Source organism: Falco rusticolus, chromosome 6 (genome assembly GCF_015220075.1).
Source record: "Falco rusticolus isolate bFalRus1 chromosome 6, bFalRus1.pri, whole genome shotgun sequence".
NCBI classification, from domain to species: Eukaryota; Metazoa; Chordata; class Aves; order Falconiformes; family Falconidae; genus Falco; species Falco rusticolus.
Genome location: NC_051192.1, coordinates 68,776,385 through 68,789,827, shown reverse-complemented (window position 1 = coordinate 68,789,827; position 13,443 = coordinate 68,776,385). Strand labels below are relative to the sequence as shown.

The window sequence follows — 13,443 nt, the reverse complement described above, 5'->3', positions numbered from 1 at the left end:
GCAGTTTTGACTACAGAGCTGCTGTATTTGTGAGAAAATAACAATTTTTAGTGGAGTTTCCACCAGTGAGAGCAGCTTGGGTTATTCTTTACTTCTCCACTTTTTTTTTTTTTTTTTGTAGCAGGTATCATCCATTAATATCTAGTTTTCCAAATAATTACTTTTTACATTGAAGCAATTACTGTTTAATGGTTTGAGGAATATGCATTTCTTTAATACTGTCTGTTTAGTTCTAATTAACATGAAACTGCTGTGTCATCGGGTAATACCTTGGACTGAAAGGATTTGAAGAATAATTATGAGTCCTGTGAAGCAGAAAGTGGCAGAAAGAGACCCTGGAGGCCTAAAGCAGGGAGCATGAGATCCCACTTGTACAGAAAGAAAATGTACAGTTCAGGTACATAAACTGTATATCATACTAAAAAGAGCTGAAATCCACCCAGAGCAAAAGCTTAAGTATCCTAGGTCTTGGATCATGTCTAGAAACATCTTTCTACCAAGCTGACACATTTTGGATATAAGTAGCAAGGGATTTGATCTCATTTTTAGATCATGTTTTCTTTCTCTACCTTGCCAGCAATTGTACATATTTCCTAGATAGAACCTTTAGATGACTTAGTCAAGGGATACCTGAATTCTGGGTCATTGGTCTAGGTTGAACAACCCTTTATCTAGCAATGTCAAAACTGAAGCAGTTGGTGGCACTCCCCAAAGGCAGCACTTGTAACACCAAAAAGCATCTGACTTCCTTATCCACGTCAGAGGCACTCATACGCTCAGTCTCCTTCTGAGCATCTCCACAGAAGATGCATATGGCTTCATGGATCTATTTGTCCTTTTGGACACACTGCCAAAGGTTCCTTCTTCCCAACAGTATCTCCATCTAACACTCCCAGAGCACTGTGTGCAACCTGTTCACGTGCTTAAAAAAACTTGGATTTAACTATTTGTTTTCTCCCCAATGTATTCTGAACAAGCAAACCTAGAAATCAACTTTTACAGCATCTTCTACTACAGAAAAAAATACAGACAGAATGGTTATGTCCTGTAAATCCAGGACAATAGTGGAAATATTTTGTATTTCAGCTGGCTTCTCACCTGCTCATTTCTGTTGTTACTGCTTTGCCTAGCCTAAAGAGCACTATACAGATAGACTGATTTGTAAACAAAGTGCAATATAATGTAAAGTTTGACAAATCCATTATTCTAGCAACTAATGGGCAGGGAGTTTTATAGCATCCCCTTTCTTAGTATTTGTTTTAATTGTTGTTTCTATACATCTTGCTCTTCATTGCCCTAACATAGTATGGTCCTGCTATAGCTTGAAAAAAGTATACCTGTGGAATTCAAGCAAACTCACAAAACCAGTAATTCTTACATCAAGACTCACTAACCAAACTCTCCAAAATTCTGTTTTACAATAACGTTTTAACACAGCTTCTACCAGAAATTCTTTCTCCTTAGTGGACACTGGCTTGAGTTGGGCAACAATGGTGTTTCCTTGGGACTTTTCAGTCCATCATCCTTAGAGTCCTTCTCATTGCCTCCTTTCATTAGCCATGGAGAGGAAAGGAAGCCCTGCTTCGGCCTCAACATGGGATGAAGACAACCACCATAACCAAATTTCATGATTCAGAGCTTCAGCCAGTCCACATAGAAGTCAGGAAGGAACCAACATGAAGAATCTTCTTAAGAATTTGGTTGGCAAATATTCTTCACATGGAGACATAAGTGGGTCACCATCAGATATGTAAGTGGAAAAGAGCAATCCCAGTCAAAGTTAATTTTACTTCCACCTTCCTTTGCAATACAGGAGATGGCTAAGATCTTCCAGACATGTTACATAAAACCAATTCACTGCACTCAGGGCAGCACCTGGATTTCCTTTTGTCTCTCCTTGCAACATACAGAACGGGGAAATACAGAGACTGGGAAGTTGCCCGTCAGCGTTGGCATCCCCATGGTACAGAAGCACATGTCCTTCCAGCCCCTGGAGAAACCTGTACCAGTGCAACAGAAGATTTTTCAGGAACTATCAATGCTTTCACCTAACCAAATTATTGAGCTCAACAACAGACTACTGTTTAACAATAAGATGTATTCCTTCAGCAATCCTTCTTTGACAGAATCAATCACCTTCTGTATTAATTTTAATGAAACTATGACAAGGTTGTATTTCCTGGAAAGATTATTTCAATGAGGAAGAAAAAAAATAATAAAATCTATATAGGGGCTTGAACAGTTTTTCCCCAAGAAATGTTTATCAAGCATGTCTTTCTCAGATTACTAGGCATAATTTCAGTTCCTCTCTGCAGCAAAAGCAAGCAGCACCTAATAAGTGTTTCATTCAGTAATTCAGACACTTTATGTAAATTATCATCATGCAAACAAGTTTTTACCTGTGCTCATGCACAAAGGAAAATAATTATAATAATGTATTAAAAAGTTAACTTGCCTGCAAACTCTAGAGTGGAATCATTACAGAAGCTTTAGGCATGGTTAGTGAATATTTACTGGGATCAGTGAAACACAATTAAAAAAAAACCCAACCACAAAAAATCCCTCAGTTATTTGGCGACAATTTATTTTGGCCAGTTAATGCTAGATACAGATCCTAAAAAGGCAAAAGAAAGAAAAAAAAATAATTTACACCTCTTCTTATATGTTGGCTCACTGTTTGAAATTAAAATTTCAAAACCTAGCTTACACAAATATTCACTGAAAGAATACCCCAAAATCAATACAAATTTCTTTTAATATTGTTTGTCTTTTAAACCAACAATACTAGTTACTCTCGACAAATGGCTAAGTTTTGCTGCAATCCCTTGGAAGCCCTTTATCTCATCGTCAATTTTTCTTTTCGATCAACATGTCTGGGCCTTGTCCCTGCACGCAGTCAGCAAGTCCAGCAATAAAGTCACTTTACAGAGCAGTTAAGTGAATAAACTATTATAACTTATTATTCAGAAAGAAAACAATACAAATACTATAAAAAGATTAAGTCAGCCTCCAAGAAATCTGTAAAAGTAAATCACATTTGATCATTTAACAAATTATAAACATCTAGCAAAGATTTTGCTGTTTACTTCAAAACAAAATAAGATAAAATTACATATATGGAAACTGTGTTCTCTTTGTAGATGCTAAAAACAGAAATGATTTTTTAATTAATCTGTTTATCTTCTTTCTGTTTCTTGTTTTTCCCAATGCTCAAATACACTTGGCCAGAAGAAAAACCACATAATTAGGAGTGACATGTGACACCATAGCTGCATTTTTGCAATGTGTATTTTCTTGTTACTATTTGTTACACAGCTTGTCTGAATTGTCACACAAAATAATTGATCCTTACCTTAAACAATGTATTTTCCTTTATTTACTGAGAGAAATGTGATCTTTAGAAATAAATAAATCGTTCTGTTACAGATGGGATGCCAGACACCAGCAAGCTACTGCCAGCTTAAAAAACAAGGGACCATTCATAACTACAATTCATATTCTGTTCTCATTCTTCTGAAATCTTGGCTCCCCTTTTGCCATCATTTGTAACTGTCTGTATGCTGAAAATAGATATCCAACAAACAATGCTGTTTAGCCCAAGACCAACTCCCTTTATAGCTGCAGTTTAATCTAAGCAGTGTTATTATCTTAAAGCCCCAGTCATACTAAGTAGAGCCTTTTTGTTTTACTTTAGTCCAAAATACAAACTTAGGTCCCCCCAGCATTGTTCACTTCCATAAACTAAATCCTAAAGTGTTTTTCTTGTCAATATTACAAAAGCCCAAAATTAGCTGCCTTATGTCTCAGTCGAAAAATCAGATTTTTTAAATAGTTAAAACCTAAATAAACTATGAAATAATTCACTAAACAACACAAAAGGTAATGAAATAATCTGAAAGAAATATATCTGGGGGACAGAATAAAAAGCAGTTCCCCCAGCAGAGAAATACAGTCATCTCTACAGCAAAACACGGCAGCCGTCCAGCAGTTTCCTGCTAGGATTAATCAAAAATGTTTCTAAGTTTTTTGGGTTAAAATATGTAAAGTTCCCAATGGGAACTTTATGAGAGTACAGTTTTTCTTACTTTACTCACTTATTCCACAGAATAAAGATTGCCTTCTCGGGGCAGAGGAACTATGACTATTTTAATGTTCCGGCATTGGCAGGCAAATGACAAAAAATAACCACAGGAAGACACAATCACACCACTCAATCACATACAGGATATCCAGATTTAAGTCCCTGGCCTCCTTGCTCGATGTCTTTCCATAGCAGAAATAACGAAATATCCCACTCACAGCCCTAGAGAGATGATTATTTGTGTAAAAACATGTATGAAGTGCTTTTACAGTCAGTGTCTAGGAGATAACCTCAGTCTGTTTTCAATTAAAAAAAACGACAAATATTCATTCAATTGAAGAACATCTTAAGTCCCAAACTTAGCGCAACAAGGTTTCTCACTTAGCTTTACTCATGGTACTGGGGACAGTAGTGTAGGTAAGTGAACATCCAGCTTTCCACTAAACCTCATCTTTATGAGCACCTCACACTTTCCAAATAAAGGTTTGCAAGTGATTCTCTCTCAGGTAAAGAGAGTATTCGGCAGTGATATCAAATTAATTCTGACAATGTCTTTGTACAAACTCTGAAATTTTGGTATTTCACTTTAAAATTTTAATATAAATATGTTGGTTTCCTATAAATAGGAAACAAAATATACCATCTGTTCATGATTCAAGAAATGTATTGTGATGCAGTCATACTCCAAATCTCATCACTATATATTAACCTACCTTGATAGACTCAATTAATTATAAAACAGAGCTTAAAGCTTATTTCAGGTCTTACAGCTGTTGTAAAATTTGGTAACTCACTGTTGGGACAACTGGGATGAATTGTTGGCAAATGTACTCAGTATAACAAAATAGACCCAGTGTTTTCTAACAGTTTTACAGAGAAAGCACATGAGGTATAGCATGAACCAGAAATAATGACACACACACATATTGAGAGACAAAAGTGTGAAACCAGAAGCATATTTGATACATAGAGTACGCACAACCGCAGCCTCCCTTGGGCAAGGAGCTATTTGTCAGGTATCCATCTTGCTGAGTAAACAAAGCTGGGTTTTCCTTTTGAAACAGGCCCCAATAAACACCACTTAAGCCCTCGCTTAAAGAACAAGACTTCCACTTTGCAGGATCTTAAGTAGTAATAGCACAAGCACAGGCCATCACACACAAACACCATCCTAGCATTAAACATCCAGCATCCAGTTCAACCTGGTCAGCATGGAGATGACTCCTCTACAGAAGAAACACGATATGATTCCTGAATCTCAGAATTACCACTTTCTTTAATTCTTCCCTGCAGAGTCTGCAGTCAGCAGCATGTCCTTTTCTTGTCTAAATGGGCTTGATTAAGGACAATCCAATACAGCAGCCAATTAAAAATATAATTATAACTTAGTCATGATAAAATCATTTCGGTTTGAAAAAAGGATTTTTTTGGTTGATAGAGAGAGAACACGAATCATCCTCTATTCTATTTCACAAAATAGCCATGGAAATTTTGTGTGTATGAAAACTCATACACCAGCACTTTGTACATGAATTCAGATGCACAGACACACTAAAGAAAGGAACGCAAGCTAGTACTAACAGCTCAAGTGTCAATTTTGGGAACAGTTGTCTGGACTGTGCTTTTAGCCAAGGAAGCATTTACATCTACCCTTCTCCAACTGCTCCTGGGTTACTAACGCTTATATTCATTCAAAATATACAGAGAAAAATACTAGAGAATTTTTAGTCAAGGCTAAAAGAAGAAATTATTTTTAAAGAAGTCTGGAGGAAGGAACATATGGGCATTAATTTTTCTAAAGTTACTCAGTACTTGAATTTCCTCTGGGTAGGGGAATTAACTAGCACAAACTTGTCAACTGCCTAATTAACAATGCATGAATGGCATGGCCAAACAGCTATGAGCAGATATGTTGCATAAGCATAATAAATTAAATAAATAAAGGTAAAATATGTTATCTTCCATTCTTTTATCACATGTAGTTTCTCCCTATCAAAAAGCAGCAGAAAAAGCTCTACTATTGACCTTAACTGTACCTTAACTTAAACAAGGTGTAGATTCAGACAGTTGTTAATGAAAAGACATTATTTAATGTTAATTCAATCACATAGCTTTCATATACATTCCCACAATATCCTCATTACAAAGATAAAGATTTGCCATTATTTTTCCCCTTTGTAAAGGGTCAGATACAAATAGGTTTATGGAATTTACTTTTCAAAACCATAGAAAACCTACTTGACAAATATAAAAATGAGATTTATAGTGCAAGGCATAACACCTGTAAAGGGAAAGGAACCCACATGACTTTCAGCACTACAGCTATATTTGTTAGGACAAATAGGTAAAAGAAAAAATTCCCATGATGCCAAAAGAAATTAAAAAAAAAAAAAGCAAGTGATTTCATCTGTGGCCCCAGTTCAGGACTTCAGAATCATTATGCAAAGCCAAAAATATTTTTTTACGATGTATCAAAGGGTCCTGCACCCAGCACATGGTGAAAGCCTTATCTTTGCTATAAGCCACAGTAACCCACTCATGCCCCCACAAGTGCTGCTCATCCCTTCTGAGCAGACACCGTGGGTGGCCAGTGTATATGCTTGCCAAAAAGCCTTCAACCATTACAAAAGTCTTATATGTTTCCTTCCTTTAACTGTTATGTGTATTTGCAGTTGTACTTGGTCCTTAAAATCCTCACTGATTTTCCACCTGCAAAACAGCTCATAAGAATTATCTAGAAAGTGAACTAAAGCGTATTTTAGTGTAATTATCAAAATTTATCTTCACAGCTATTCTCTGTATAAATACACTTTAAGAGAGTTAGCAATGGTAAAGTAAAAAAAAAAAAATACAAGTTCCAATAGCTTCAGGCAAAGCTTTTTGAGATAAGGAAACCATCCATTGACGCAAGATCAAGTAGAGCAGAATCTCAATTTATGTTAAATAAATCTAATCCCAGCCTGTTAAAGAATGACGTGTCTGAAAATAAAGACGCAATACACATAGTTCTACATGTCACCAAGAAGTCTGCAGAGAAAGAGCCTTAATTCTAGAATCATATTGAACTACATCACTGAATTTTTGTCAGGGTATCCCATACACTGACATGCTGCACAAAGTTGGAGCTTTTGCTGCAATTATTAGTGTCTTTGAAAAACAGCAGCTCCTGCTCAAGTGGAAATATTGATTCCTTTGGGATGACTCTTCCCCCACAGTACTACATTGCTTTAGAGATGCAATTATCCAACAGAGACAGTTTCACAGTAACTGTCACTAAACAAAACAAAGCTAAATTCAGGGTCCTGACCACATGGATTAGGACAAGGACAGGAAAAGCATTTTTGCCAACAACCACCTTAGTGATATCTCAGAGCATAAATAAAACTGTCAATAATGCTGGCCAGAAATCTAACCCATTAAAAGTTTATTTCACAGCTTTCTGCTTCTTTCACATTCCCAATTTTCTGGGTAGTATCTAGTAACAGACCTCTATCTGTGGCAGAAAGAAATCAGTTTTGATCTAGGATGGCAATTCCCAAATTCCTAAAAAGTTACCGCTGACCAAAATTAAGATAAATCCTCTTTCATACTTAAATGGCCTCACATAGGTATAAGTTCTGTGTGAACAGTAAGTAAAATGTCCTCTAAGTAATAATGTATATTTTTATATATTAACATGTATGTATATGAATATATATAATAAAGGGTAAATCCATAAGTAATAATGTCCTATATAAAAGACAGATCAAAAATTTATGGGAAAGTCACGATCTATACAAACTATACTAGCAACTTTACCAAAGTAAGAACAGCTGTACCGGGTTCAACCACAGGTCTCCATAACCCTTGTCTCCAAAAACTTGTGCTGTGGGATGATTAGAACAAGCACATTACACTTCTTCTAAGAAGTCTCCCAGCATCCAACTACCAAAAGTCAAATCCTTATAAGATTCAAAATACATAATAACAAGCACTACAAATAGGTGTTTACAGGAAATCAAACAGGAAAAAAAAATAGTCACATGCAATATTTGCTTAGAGCATAAACACAGGGCAATGACATGGTGTCTTCGTAGATTGTACCTTTGCATCATCTGAAACCTGGGCTATACCAGTGGCCATACAGCTACCAGCATACAGCAGGAAACGGGCACCGAGCACTGACTTTACAGAACCAGCTCCATAGTCCAGCATTCATAATACCCTTCCATAAATCTCTGCCCTCTGACCACACAGAGGTTCAGCTGTGCATGCTTCCCCTCTGCTTCCCATGAGAATGCACGCTGGCTGGAGAACTGCAGCATCGGAAGATGGTCCTTCAGCTGCAGCCCTCAGCAGACATCACCCGGATTAAGTACGCTTGGCAGACTCCAAATCTGTCCAGGCTTTTGAGACACTGGTTCAAATATCATGCCTGCGCCCCAGCCTTCGCTTGTTTTTTCTCTATAGGGCACCACGTGCATCAGCACCTGAGGCTGCCAAAGCACATGACAAAGATGTAATTATATTGTCCACAATTGTTGCCTTAGAAAAGACATATTTGCAGATTTGGACTGTAAGGACCAATCACTCCCCAGGTTTCCTCCTGTCACGCTCTCGCAAAACCCGCAAGCAAGGTCCAAGAACAAGCCAGGGCAGATAACTGGAGCTCCTGTTTGAGCAAAATACCACTGGGACCAAATCTTAAAGTGAGATGAGGAAAGAGAATATTGGGGACTTAAAAAACATTTTTGGAAATATAATCAAATTGTTACACAAAAATTTACTTTAAACCCCAAATTATTTCAGTTACCTTCCGGTGGTGGTGGAGGGAATTCCTCTGTGTCCATCCTCGTGTACCCACTGTGCCTTTAGCAGACTGAAAACCCTGCAAAAAATGAAGGGAACATGTTTTGTAGATGAACATAATTTCCAAATATTGAGACACTCCTTTTCAGTTTGGCCAAGCTCATATCTATTAGCTAATACCATTATGAATGAGAGGAAATGTGCCTGGATTCTTGCTTCAAAATACATCTAGTCCAAATTTTTATGTACACAGCCCTCAGTATTGGATCCAATTCTTTTAATGATCTCAATAAGCCAGCTGAAAAAAGATGACATTTTCAAACTCTTTGGTACTCTGTAGCTCCCACTGTGACAATCACAAGCAGATTACTAAAGCATGTTATGTCAGTGTCTGTTTGGAGCATATATTCTGTTTCAAAAAGTTCATGAAGGGGAGAGGGATAAAAACTCTAGGAAGCTCATCCATTCTGATGATGCTTTTCTCCATTTGGCCATCAGAAATCACAAGTTTTAACTATACACTTAATACACAGCTTCTTCTTTTCTTTCTGGCAATCTTTAAAACTCCACTTAAGCACTCTCCTGAAGAGAGTGAAGTACCAGGGAGCAGTCTCCTGAGCACCTTCTCTTTCCTCCTTTTCTCTTCAAATGTCACCAATCTCATGTTTCAAGGAAAAGAATAAATCTACAAAGTATTCTCATACTTTAGTCCTGAATACACACTGGAAGAGAGCAAAGCCCAGAATCTGAGAGAGAAATTTTCCTTCCTTCCACATAACAGGACTTAACAGTGATATTCCAGTATCTTCTGGAAGGAAAAACTGCACCTGTTGCATTGAGCAATGCGCACACTCTGCCCCAAACCCATTTTCGCTCTAGCTCAAGAGACAGCATATCAAAAAGATAGATTTCAGAACAAGGCTGAGGAGGAAAACTTTCCAAAAGCCATACGAGACAGTGCAAGAGACAATGCTTAATTTTCTGTCCTACTCTTGAGTGGTCTGTAGATGTTAACATTAAGAAGCTACCACTTCTGCTGGCAACAGCACACAAAACAGCTCAAACCCTTGGAAAGTCTCCATAGCTGTAATATGAAAAAAGTTGAAGGAGGTAGTGAAATTCAAGGTACAATGGAGAAATAATAAACTAAATTATTTGGGCTACAGAGGTAAAATCAACTGCCACTTACAGAAGGTGGCAGTGAATGGAAGGAAATGCCTTAAGAAAGAATCCAACCTTAGAAGGTATCAGGCAATTTACCTCCCTGACATCAGGTATGCAAGGACAGACGTGCCAGGAACGATAACTCTGGTAGTGCAAGATCCTTGTAGGATGAGACAATTCATAACTACTTGCATTCTCTAAGCATAAAAAATTCTCATTTAAATTGTCTTAAGCTTTGGTAATTCTTAACCAAGTCCTAGACAAAACCAAGTAGCTTCAAAGCCAAGGCTCAGAAAGGATTCATACACATATATAGCATCTGTCTATAACACAAAAAATATTCAGTTACATGCTTTCACTGTACAGTGTCCCTTCTAAAGACTTTCTCTACAATTTATATCTGCAGAGCTCAAAGGCGTGTTCCTGCTTACAAACGTCTGGAATGCATTTTGCCACACCAAAATTGTCAGCCAAAATGAGGGGGGAATATGGTTTGAAGAAAAGGCTATTTTTCTTTATTCTTTTGAAGTTCAATCATCACTGGAACATAGATTTTCAAGTGTGAAACATGCAATAACCAGCAAACCTCTGAAAGTCAGTTTCAGCACCCCTTCCAAATACATCTTTAAGAGACTAGCTAAAAGGCCTTCAGAATATTTTTTTATTTAAATGATGTAAATTTTTAAACATCTGTGGAAGTTAACTTCGACGACGATTTTTAAAATCAGTTTCTTCCTCACAAGCAAATACTAACTGCAGGCAGAGCTGAGCTATGAAAGTTTTCAACTTGTTTTCCATTTTGATCTAGCTCTACAGTGACATGCTTTGAATTGCACAAGAATTGTGTTGAGGAAGGACACAGACCCAGTGTTAGAGTCCTAGCCACTGACCTGCCTGCTCCCATCTGAACAGTGCAGTTATTCACAAGAAGAAAGATACACTTTCCCACTTAAGAATGCCTTAGGGCTTGACTTATAGATTGAATTAATTCATCTTGAAGTTCCACATATTTTTCTCTACTTATTAAACACTGGGAAAAGCATTGCAGTAGCAAAGAGAGTTTGTGTATTGTACATTACAGTAATACCCATCATAAAAATAAAATAATTGTCATTTTACGCAGCAGACAGCACACTGATGAATGATCTCTAGCAGCACCATATTTCAAAGAAAAGTTTTTCGCTCTTCTGTTGAGAGGCAGGGGAACTAACTCAGGTCAAAGATGCTTAAATCAAGATTAAGCCAGATAATTTAATTTGACTAGCAGCATATGGCACAGTTTACTCTTGTAGCTCAAGCAGTTTCCCCATTGATTCTGCTGCTAACAGTTACACACCACACAGCTATACAGGTGCATTGAAACAATAATCATAGAAATCACAGCTCAAATTAAGCTGAAAGGGACCTCTGAATGTTCTCTCATACATTCAGGACAGGTGTCTTCAAAATTAGATCAGGTTACTCGGGGCCTTTTCCACCCAAGTTCTGAAACCCTCCGAAAGTAGAGTTTTTACCCCCTCCCAGGGCAGCCTGCTCCTGTGTTTAACCAACCACTCCAGGAAAGTTTTCCCTTGTGCCCAACTGGAATTACCGTTACAGCAGCTTGTGGCCATTGTTTCTCATTATCCTGTTGTGCACCTCTGAAAAAAGGTTGGCTCTGTCTCTTCTTTGCAACGCCGCCTTAGGGAGCAGAGGACTGCAATTCAATCCCCCTCAATCCTTTCTTCTCAAAACCACACAAACCCAGTTCCCTCAAGCCTCTTCTGACCTGTTCCCTTCCCCCAGCCATGGCAGTGACCTTCACTGCATTTGTTCCAGTTTGCCAGTCCCTCACTTGCACCCAGAGCCCCACACTGAAGTGACCACTGAGTAGGTGGTACTTAGTTTAACATAAAATTATTTAAGAAATTGAACAGCTATGAGCTTTTAAGACACAGAATACTAAAATTTCATTCCAAAGGTATTTAAAAGCTGCAAATAGAAAAAATGGCCTATTAAACATGAAACGTGAGCTATTATATGCATGTGGATTGCATTTTAAAATTATTAATCTGAATAACAACTGCCCTGACTTACTCTATGTGACACAGATGTTATAAAAATACAGAGCTTTTTTTCCATATAAAATTGACTTCTCATACATAGTATATCCTCTATTTAATGACTCAAATGGCTCCCTTCCAGGCTCCACAGCAATCACAAAAACACAAGGACAGAAAGAAGCTCTTGAAGTTACCTAGCCCAAAGTGGAAGATTTCCCATGAGCTTCCAGGTACCCAACCAATTCACCTGACTCGGTACACATCACCTTCTATGCTTCAGATGTGAACAGAGGTAGCAGTGGCTAGTGTGGACCACAGTGGTGGTCTAGATTGCCTCCTCCCCATCTCTTCCCCCACATTTCACCTGTGTACCCAAAGTACAGCAGATGCAGGGAGAGAGGCTGAGGAGCATCCAGTTATTTTTATGCGAGGCAGGTGACCCACTCTGGCCAAAAGACTGGCCCCTTACCTCCCCTGTCTGCTTCATGATGTTTTCACCTGGTCTTTTCCTGTCAAACTGTTAGGAGAAACGGGCAACTCTCACTTATACACACTGGAAGAGGAAGGAGCTTTCCAACTTTGTAAGTTCTCAGTTTAACTGTCCACTTAGATTGGTTCAATGACTAACCTGTTATATTTGAGCAAACCTCAAATATTCCAAGCCTAAGGGACTAGTGCTGTTAAAAAACAAAAGCTATTTGTAGCAGGGTAACATGTTTTTATTCCAACCATTTAGCTATTAATAAGTTTGTCTTTAAAAATCGGCAATAACCATCTTAAATGCATGCATTTTCTTAATACACTGCAGTATATTCAGGTCCTCACCAAGTTTGTAAAAATTTCTAAATTTTAAATTGACAATTAAGAAAAAAATCCCAAGAAATTAAAATACCACATTAAAATCAGATGTTCCTGGGAGATGTTCCCATACAGAGAAGTCCTACTCAGTCAGATCTCAAGCGGCACTCACACCAGAAACCAGAAATGGCCAAGTGTGAAATGATCCCCAAGAATAGTTCCCAACACTTATTTCAAATTTTCCACCAAGAGCCCTCACCTTTGACCATGAAAGATGGTATGGAAGGAAGTGGGAGTCTGTGATGTTCCACAGCAGACCTTATAACCTCGGAACGCTAACACCTAAATAACAGAGGCTGGTGGCCAGGCATCCATGAGACTGAAATACCGATTCCACAGTAAATTACAGTTTCAGCAAAGAAAACAAAGGCACCTCTATACTTGTTCAAAGACTACAGAAGAAAGTCAGTGCTCCTGTTTGTGTCATGGTTTCCCCTCTCATCTCTGGTAAATCCTTCTACCTCCAGGACTAGGTTTTTCAGATACAGCTGTGCATCAGATTTCGTTCAA

The 13,443-nt window shown here is 37.9% G+C and overlaps 1 protein-coding gene across 4 annotated transcripts in view; it reads right to left on the bottom strand.

Moving 5' to 3' along the window:
- The window catches only part of ARHGEF10 (Rho guanine nucleotide exchange factor 10), a 117,080-nt gene that overhangs the window by 94,406 nt on the left and 9,231 nt on the right, over positions 1-13,443 (bottom strand). For all 4 annotated transcript variants that reach the window (XM_037392141.1, XM_037392140.1, XM_037392143.1 and 1 more), the window contains exon 2: positions 8,874-8,948. In XM_037392141.1, coding sequence (XP_037248038.1) covers positions 8,874-8,910 — 37 coding nt within the window. In that variant the 5' untranslated portion in view covers positions 8,911-8,948. The remainder of the gene's footprint in view (positions 1-8,873; positions 8,949-13,443) is intronic.